The following is a 9,771-nucleotide window of genomic DNA, read 5'->3' on the forward strand; positions in this document are numbered from 1 at the left end:
ACATCCCCATGTCTCCTAAATGCCTCCAGGGATGGGGGCATCTCCACTTCCCTGGGCAGCCTGTTCCAGTGCCTAAACCCTCCTTCTGTGAAGAAATTCTTCCTGATATCTAATCCAAACCTCCCCTGACACAATTTGAAGCTGATTTCCTCATGCCCTTGTCACCGACCTCACTACAGCCTCCTTTCATGTAGTCGTAGAGAGTGATGTTTCACCTCAGCCTCTTTTCCGCAGACTCTACAAGCCACCAGCCCACCTGTGTGTTACTGCTTGTAGCCCACGCGTTCCTAGGAAAAATCCCCTCCTTTCCCACCAAACACAGCCAAAGTTCAACCATATGAATGCCATCAGAAGTAATTTTATTAAAGGGAGGAAAGAAACGGTTTCAGTGGTGAGGCCTGGTCCAACTTTATGTTTTCGCAGATGCTGTTGTTTGCTTCAGTGCAAAGGAAAGTTGTGGGAGCAAGATCTGGTGCCACTAGGAGTGATGGGGTCAGTGTGATTGAGAGGCCACTAGGTAGATGCGGAAAGGATTTCCAAGGAGAATCCAGGTGGTCATCAGTGCCTCCATCCCCTGCATGGAGAAAAAGAGACAGTCTCAGGTTACCCACCAGGAGGTTTTCTGCAATGTTATTTTAGGAGGATCTCTCTGCTTTATGTCACTGCACCACAAGATCAGCTGCCATGGCATGTGAATGCCCCCCGAGGACCCTCTGTGCCAGCAAAGCTGGTGTCAGAGAAGTGAGAGAAGATGGTGTCAGCAGCTGTGCCTCTCAGATGTCACTCAGGAGAAAATACCAGGAGGATCTCAGTCACTGCTGAGGGGATGCCTTGCACTTTCACGTACTTCACACAGCAGGAACCTCCATTACTGCACGTTCCAATCCAGTAATATGGCCGCCGACATATCCCCGGGAAGCAGAGTCCATTTTGGAGTACACAAGGGTCGGTTGGCCTAGGGAAGAAGTGCTGACCTGCACGGCAAAAAAAAAGAATAGTTGCTTACCTCACAGGTGAGCAGAAGTGGATGCACTTTCCTCTCTAATTCCTCTTCACATCTCAGAATTACAGAATTGCAGCATGGCTGGGGCTGGGGGCACCCTTGGGTGCCCCGGTTCCCCCCTTCCCCAGCAGGGTGCCCAGCCCCATGTCCTTGGGCTCGGGGAGATCTCCAAGGAGTCTCCCCAGGTCCATTTCTGCAGAGCTACTTTGGGCTGGGTGCCCTTGGCTTGTCCTGGTGCTGGGCCTGTTCCTCCTCAAGGGACAGGACTTTGGGCTTCTCCTTGGTGGACCTCTTGGCACTCCTGTAGGCCCAGCTCTCCAGCCTGCCAAGGTCACAGCTTACCTGCCACCCCTTGCAGCACCATGAAGAGGACAGCCAGGAGCTGGTAAAGGATCCTCATGGCCGCTGCTGAGCTGTGAAGTCCTTATCTGCAAGGAACAGAGACCACAAGACCAAAATTCACCACATGGCCTGCTCCCTCCTGACTGGGGGAGTTCTTAAAACATGCCATGCATGACAAAACCCAGAGGCTTATAAAATACAGTGAAGTTGAATGAAGAATGCAGTGGAAACTGCATCCGTGGAGACATATAAAACCTTCCTAAATGGACCTCTAACCCAACCTAACCACATCTTCTTTGAGCAGGGATTCAGACAAGAAGTCCCCACAGTCCCTTTCAACTTAAATTGTCCTGGTATTCTGTCTTTGTTAGAGGTATTGGTCTTCTTGCACTGATAAGTGATACTCCAGATCTGTACGGCACAGGACAGATTACTCTGAAACAATCACAGACCCATGAATTATTCACTTTCAACCCTGCTGTAGTTCACAAAGTGTTCAGAGACTGGATCTACTACCATCATCCTTCTGAAAGTCAGAAAAGGACTTATTTATCTCTTGAACTCAGCCCAAAAGGGACTGAAAATTGGGCAAGATATGTAGCTCAAGAGGCAATGCCTACAGTGGATGTTTCTGGGTCTCTCTCCACTCCCTTTGGAGGTCAGCAAAGACAGGTACCTCCTGCAATCCCTGCAAGCCACCCATGGTCCTGCAGGACACACACACATTGCCACACTCACTGCAGTAATGAGATGGGAGGGCTTAATGAGTGCTGAATACTCATTAGATTGAAGAGGAATGAAAGCAAAATAAGTGGAAAAGGAGAAGGAGGTGATGGTGCCTGTCTAGGACAAGGCACAGGAGGAGGTACCAGCAGAGGAGGTGCAGGATCACTCACCACTGCCTTCTGTCTCTCTTCTCCAGCAGATGCCCTAGACCCAAACATGCCTCTTTATATAAAATTTGGGGTTGCTGCCAGAGCAGGCACGGGCCAATGAACCAAGCCTTTCCCAGCTGGCTTTGTTCTGCACTTCGGTGTCTTCCAATGAGACAGGAGGCACTGCTTTGGAACTGCTTTGACCACAAATCCCCTGATCTTGGTGCAATCCATCTTAGAGCATTTCACTTTTTGTAAGAGACGTTAAGCCACAGGGTTATGTGAAATACCTGGGAACACGCAATGACTGCTGCCTAGGTCCTGCAGGGTCTTTGTTCTGCCTTCAGCGTGCAACTTAATTGTCTAGCTTGCAACAGCAGCATGGCCATCGTGTGCCTCCGTAATACTTTGTCCTTTTCATCTTTCCTGGTTGTCTTTTGTCCATGTCAATAAAAGAATGAGCACTGCTTTCTTTTCGGCTTCTTAGTTGTATAGTTAACAGTTTATTGCATAGTAGTATATGAAATTTTAACTTAAATGCATACAACCTTTCATACACCATCATAATGGATCACATTTCCATTTCTACTGATGCTTCTTAGCTGTTTCAGTGTCCTTCCTGATACAAACGTTCACTTAATCTTTCTCAGGTTGTCCAGACTCTGGCAGGATAACCAGCATGCCTGCCAGCCTCGTATTTATTTCTCAGGTTATCTGGTCCTTGTTTCTTTGGGAACCTTCCCAGTCCCTCATGCTACCCCATCTCCTCTGGATGTGCCCTTGCTTATCCTACTCTCTGCTCTAGAAGTTCCCACCCCTAAAAAAATGACAAACAAATCATTGTACGTGAGCCAGCAACTTAAAAAAAATCAAGCCATGCTTGATAACTTTCAGACTTGATAGCCCATGCCTTGAGAAGTTTGTTTCTGTAGTTCAAGGATGGTGGGAAGACCCAGATGCATGCAGCAGCTGTCAGCTTGGCAGTCAGACTGTGCTGTGCTGTGTCCCACCAGGCAAGAGGTCTGATCCTTGCCAGCTATAAAGCTATCAGATTTAGAGTTGCTTGAGTTGACCAAAAGGAAAGGCAGCTCAGATGCCCACCTTCAGGTTATTTAATCTATGTTTTGGCCCCATCTCCATGGGTAAAATCTTGGTGAAGCCTGGCCTTGTAATAAAACCTGAAGCACAGACAAATATTAGTGCTGCTCATGCAGTGCTGTGGCAGAATACACCAGGCAGCAGAGGTGATTTCCAGGCAGCTTTTGGCCAAGTCAGGTCTGGGCAGGTTTCCACGGTGCCGGCCAAGGCCACCGAACAGGCAGCAGGACATTTCCCCAGCTGGATTTCATGATATTCTTGCTAATTGTGGACGTGCCGTAAGGACAAGCGTTGGGCAATCGTACCAAAGGTCTGTTATCCCTTCCTGTCATTTGCACAGAGCACACGGGGAGAAGAGGATGGCAAAGAGAGGGTGGAAGATCCTTTTGGCCTGAAGCTGTCTGAGGACTCCTCAACATCAGAGGTAAGCCACAGCAGGATAGAAATGATAAATAGACACAAGGGGCTTAATTCAGTGGCCTTCACTCTAACACCCAGAGGAATTTGCAGTTCTCTACGTGAGATGGGGCTCGCAGACAAAGTTCAGGAGAGAGAAGACCAAGCCTTGGTGGAGCAGCCTGGCTGGCCAGGAGGGACACAAGGACATCCCAAGTGGCACTTGCCTAAGAGTGAGCAAACGAATCGATCCCTGAATGTTCACAGAGCACAGGAGTCTGTAGCATTTTGGTGATACAAAGATCTGCTTTAAGCCAGCTGGGATTTAGAAGAATATTATGTATATATAGCATTTATATCTAAAACTTTGTTAGCATGACCATGTGGAAGGACTCTTCTTCTAAATACCAGCTGGCTTAAAGCACACACACACACACATATACATACATATTAGTGTGAATGTCCTAGGAGGACTGTAGAGAAATGAGAGGGTAAGAAATACCATCATTATAAGAATATGTGTAATTTTAAACAAGGAATTACTTAGTATCCTGGCTGTTATTGACTAAATCATAGATTGGGATATCTGAATTTTTTTTTTCTATTTGTATGTTATTTAGCTAAGATAAAATATAAAGCAGGTTAGAAAAATCAGTCTTTATTTGCTAGAATACGTATATATTATGAAATAAATATACTCAGACTTTATATATATAATATAATAACAATGCTATGATTTTATGGTTCTATAATTTTATGGTTCTCTGATATATATGTGCCTGCATGTGGTCATTAAAAGAAGAACACAATTTAAATGCTGCAATATCCCTTGAAGCATCACAGAGAGAGAAAAGTAAATTAGAAATACAACTGTCAAGGTATATCTGGTATACAATATTAATGCTTGGATTATGTATATTTAATTACTAAGGTACAGGTTGGGCTTAATTAGTAAGATATAGGTTAAATACTGATACTTTTTATGATCCTGAGTAGCCAAACTGATATTTAAAGTCAATAACAATATACAGGAGTTAAAATAGCAGATAGTTTAATCACTATATTTAAGAAATTTAAAGTAAATTTGCCAACAAGTATAACAACAGATACAGGTTACCCAGGGAGGTTTTGGAGTCTCCCTCCTTGGAGATTTTCAAAAGCCACCTGGACATAGCCCATGCTGGACATGGCCTCCAACCTCAGCCACTCCACGATTCTGTGTGCTTCTGTGAATTCATGAGCTGAAGGTTTTGTCCCAGTGTTGGCAGCACAGGGGAACACTTTGGCCTAAACATATTTGGCTTGTTGGCTTCTAGGAAGTGATGTTTCAGCTGCTGGGAAATGCCATGAGAAGCCCAAGTCATTGGCTGGCCAGTCTGTGGCAGCTTTGTCATCAGCAGGAATATATAAACCCCGTTGTTTTGGGGCAAGGCATCACCCTGTGAAGCTGAGCACCCCACTAAGAAGAACCAGGTAGGACAGACCAGCCAGAGTGCCCCCTCTCCACATGTTACCTACTGATGTGCCTCAAGTCCTCTAGGATGAGCTGAAGACAATTGATAAAGAGAAAAAATACATATATATATATTTTTAAATATCCTTTGCTTATTAACATGAAATTTGTCATTCCAAGGTGTCTGCTTCTGCAGCTTAATTATAAGCTTATGGACAATGAAAAGTATGATACTTGGTATTTGATCAATGCATTTGAATTATTATTGTAGTCAATAATGGTGATTCTGTATGATTATAGTGGTTTGTATCATTTGCAAAATTTAATTAGAGCCTGCAGGAAGGACTGATGCTGGGGAGATGCTTTGAGGCTTTCAGCTGGCGTATGTTATAGAGGTGTTACGGAGAGAAGGGATAGATATCAGCTTTTTCTGTTAAAATATTTTCAAGGACTTGCTACTGCTTTGTAAGCTACAAAAATTATTATTATTTCTACAATTAAAGTTTATGAGTGTTCATTATCCAGAGAAATTAGAATGGTTTAAGTCATTATCTACACATCCCTGAATGAAAATTTGTGATAGTTAAATAAAACGGGCACTTTTGTCATTAATCATCTTGCCACAAGCATGCAGCACCATACCATATAGGCTCTCATGTAGAAAGTTAATTCTGTCCCAGCCAGACCCAAAACAGTTGCTCAAAAAGAAGGAAAAAAAAAAAAAAAAAAAAAGAGAGAGAATAAAACTGTAAATAGAAGTATTGATGCTTTTGTTTATGTGGCAATGTTATATATAAGTTATAAAAGACACCTAGAAAAAATTGCTTAATAAGACTTGGAAGATTTTTATTTTATTTTATTTTATTTTATTTTATTTTATTTTATTTTATTTTATTTTATTTTATTTTATTTTATTTTATTTTATTTTATATCTTATGTAAGTTATAACATTCAGGATCTATGAAATACGAATGTAGGAGGCAGTGATGTTGGCTGTCTTTGCATGCAATGGAGAGAAAATCACTATATTCATTTTATTCTTTTAAGTTTTAAGAGAGTAAAATATATTTCCTTCATCTTATGAACTGAACTTTAAAAGTATATCTTTAAAATATATTTAACTTTAAACTTTAAAATGAACTTTAAAATATATCTTTCTTCAGAAAGTGGTATTTCAATAGATTGATTCTAGAACACTTACTCAATTGCATAAATGTCAACTTTTATTTACAAATTGTGGCTTATATGTCATACATAATATTGGGGTCAAGTAATGGCCAACACACCTTTTCCTGTGCTTTTTCCTAGTAGCTGTTGTACCTTGTGCCACTGCATTCGGACATGAAGATCATTTACCTTTTCTTTGCTGTGCTCCTCCTAGTGCTCCAGAGCTCTTTAGGTAAGAGATCCATAAAGGCAGAGGAAACCCTGAGGGGATTTGGTGAGTACGGAAAGGGTAAAGTAGAAATAGAAATAAAATGGGTTTAAATCTTGGGATACTTCTGTAGTAGTCAAACACTCCATGTGTGATTGTTGACCCTCTTTTGGACATGAAGAGAATTTAACGGTGTGAACGTGGCCAGACCACAGGCAGACTGGAATATTATTGTCATGATACAGCCCTGACTTGTACTTAGTCTTCTTTGGGAAGGAAAATCAAGACTCAGCTTCTTTTCACAGGTTTCATGCGAGCACCTAACAACGCCGTGCAATGCAAGCAGGCTGGGGGTACCTGTTCCACAGACCACTGCCCCCCACCCAATACAAGAGCCTTTGGACGGTGCCAGCAAGGGATCCCTTGCTGTCGGACTGTGGTGAGTGGAGGATTTGATGAAGACTGGGTGTTTCATGGGGGAATGGGTTCATTACTCACTTTAACACATCCAGTCTGCCCTTGGATGTGAAAGCTCCCAAGGGAGCAGAGACTCTCTACATTCAGAGGATTTCCTAAAGTTTTACTCGCTTGCTCCCTGTGTAACACACAGGGTCAATAACAATGCAGCTCAAGTGCCTTGTAGGAAAGATAATTCACAGTCAAAACTCTTTGGAAGAGATAAATAATTAGCAGAAAATTAACTCATCTCTGCAGTTCCTATTACCTGGTCCAGATGCCTCGTGACATACAATATTGGCTTTGGAGGACATATTTCTCTATAGGATGTGCATGTTGTCTGGAGTCCTGGAATGTTTGGATCAGGTTCATAGGAAACCTGCATGTTTTATATAGTAAAGTCTACCAGGACTTGCTCATGTTCAGAATAAAAATCTGAAAGTCATGTTGTCTATAATTGTCCCCTTGCTAGAGAAAAAAAAAATCTAATTCCTTACCAGAATTTCCAAGTTGTCCGGCATATTTATTCCAATACAAAACAGAAAAAAATGCAAATGTACACTCTGCTTCTACTGTTTCTAATACTTAATTTTCTGCTTCTTCCTGCTGCAAGATGATGTAGCTAGTCGTGGTTTTGAACACTCACTTAAACTTTGTTCAATAGTAATGGCAGAGACATTAAAAATAAAGAGGGAGCAGCAGATTTATATAGAGAAATTCCATATCTCCATATCAGAGACTTCAAGATGCAAAAGAAGCTTCAGGTAAAGAAGCTTCCTTGCATTTCATTATTAAGTAAAATAGAAAGGTTTTCTATTACGTTATTAAAAACATGGTTACAATTTAGCAGCAGAAAGACTTTAGAGATCCTGCTAAGAATTCCTGAGTTATCCAGGAACATTTTTGCTCTCAGTGCTTGGTGCTGTCAGTTCCTTTTTTTTTTTTTTTTTTTTTTTTTAATTATTACTATTTATAACATAATCTGAAAGTTTCTTTTCTCTTTTGCAGTATGACTAGTGTTTTCCAGTATCTTAGACCAGCTAAGCAGATCTTCTGGCAATGAGAGATATCATCCCTTTAGAAAATCTGGAATTTGGGGCTGAAAATATGGTTTTCACACACACACACACACACACACACACACACACACACACACACACAAGCAAACACACACAAACCCCAAAACACAAACAACAGAAGAATGACAACAAACACCTCAGCAAACAAACTGAATGGCCTGAAGAGACTCTGAAAGTGATCCTTGGACCACCCAGAAAAGACTCTTTTTTTTTTTTTTCTAAAATAAAATAGTTTCTTAACAAAACTGCACTGCATCCAGAGCACAGATTATCGGCATGCAGAAGTCTGTCCCCATGAGAGGACACAGAACAGGTTCTCACCTTGGCCTTCAGAACAGATGCTTGTGTTTTTTCTTTTATATTTAAAAGTAGCAATAATGGGATCGGCACTGAAAGATAAAGTCTCTGGGAGAGACTGAATGCACAGCTGAGGTTTTCAAATTTCATGGTCTACATATCTCTACAAATTTTAATAAACTTGCTCCAGAAGACTTGCATCTGGTCCTTATACCTGCAAGGAATTGTCTTGGTTTGTGCTTTTTCTGGAAGATCTGGCTCCCATCTCAGCCAGGATTAGTGTGATATGGGGTAAAGTTCTCCAGGAAACCAAACCCATATACAGACAGGAGCATGGCCTCTTCCTTATCAGAATAACTAGCAACAGTCAGGGATAATTTCCCCAAACACACTGGGATTAGGCTAGTAAAATGCTGGAACAAAAGGTCCATGTTCGGGGCACATGGGAGTCCAAAATATAAATATATTAAAATATAAAATTTTATAATAATTTTAAAATTTTAAAATAATAAAATTTTATATTATATATAAAATATTTTATATATTATATATATTATATAATATATATAAAATATATTTATATAAATTTTTATATATTTATATATATTTATATATAAATATATAAAATATTTTATATTACATATAAAATGCTCATAGCAGCTGATGGGATGGAAAGCACGGATTCCTTTAGCCCTCCCTCATCTCAAATCCTTTTGCCCTCTGTTCAAGGATGCTGGGGATGGGAAGGGGAAGCAAGGCACACTTCTATACCTCATAACAGCAAGTGGTGAGGCTCAGGATGACGGACATGCATCCAGACAGCACAGCACTGTGGTAAATAGTTTGGCTTTTTAGGATCCCACTAATGTGATGCTTGTCTAGACCAAATAAACGTAACAGGAGCAGAATCATAGAATCATAGAATATCCTGAGTTGGAAGGGACCCTTAAGGATCATCAAGTCCAACTCTTGACATCGCACAGGTCTACCCAAAAGTTCAGACCATGTGACTAAGTGCACAGTCCAATCTCTTCTTAAATTCAGACAGGCTGTGGCGAGGCAGTTTTAAGACCTAAAGAAGCTGGCCTTCTGCCATGCTAGGGTTTCTCTGCATTGCTGTTTCCAGCTCTTCTCGCTGGGTTGGCAGGTGATGGAGAACTGGATAACTTCTGAACCCCACCTTGGTTTATGATTTACTGACATATGTGTTGCCACACACAGACTGCTGCAACCCAGACACTCTGCAGGATGATTTAACAGGACTCAATGACACATGCACTTGAATTAACTTAATTTAGTTAAATAAGTTTCATTTACAAGTTGATTTTTTTTATAGACAATAGCAACAACAAAAACCACCCTGACATACACGAGCAAATGTCAGCAATGTGGTTTCA

General features: G+C 41.3%; 1 protein-coding gene and 1 long non-coding RNA gene across 4 annotated transcripts; one reads left to right on the forward strand and one right to left on the reverse strand.

The window, feature by feature from the left end:
• Positions 1-437: 437 nt before the first annotated feature.
• Positions 438-5,005, reverse strand: LOC309876563 (gallinacin-7-like). The gene is made up of 4 exons (XM_082757012.1): positions 4,832-5,005; positions 1,346-1,431; positions 848-974; positions 438-574 (listed from the first exon to the last, which is right to left on the reverse strand). The coding sequence occupies exons 2-4, from the start codon at positions 1,401-1,403 to the stop codon at positions 559-561; spliced, it is 201 nt and encodes a 66-aa protein (XP_082613138.1). The 5' UTR covers positions 1,404-1,431; positions 4,832-5,005; the 3' UTR covers positions 438-558.
• On the forward strand, positions 3,636-8,594 carry LOC309876564. Of its 3 annotated transcripts, XR_014317196.1 has the most exons (5): positions 3,668-3,742; positions 5,031-5,187; positions 6,479-6,566; positions 6,848-6,981; positions 8,007-8,594. It is a non-coding gene; the product is annotated as an uncharacterized lncRNA (long non-coding RNA). The 3 variants fall into 3 exon arrangements; XR_014317195.1 differs by lacking the exon at positions 5,031-5,187 and having other exon boundaries at positions 3,636-3,742; XR_014317197.1 differs by lacking the exon at positions 5,031-5,187 and having other exon boundaries at positions 3,676-3,742; positions 6,476-6,566.
• The last annotated feature ends 1,177 nt before the right edge of the window (positions 8,595-9,771 follow it).

This window comes from Aythya marila (assembly GCF_965140915.1).
Source record: "Aythya marila genome assembly, chromosome: 3".
Taxonomy (NCBI): domain Eukaryota; kingdom Metazoa; phylum Chordata; class Aves; order Anseriformes; family Anatidae; genus Aythya; species Aythya marila.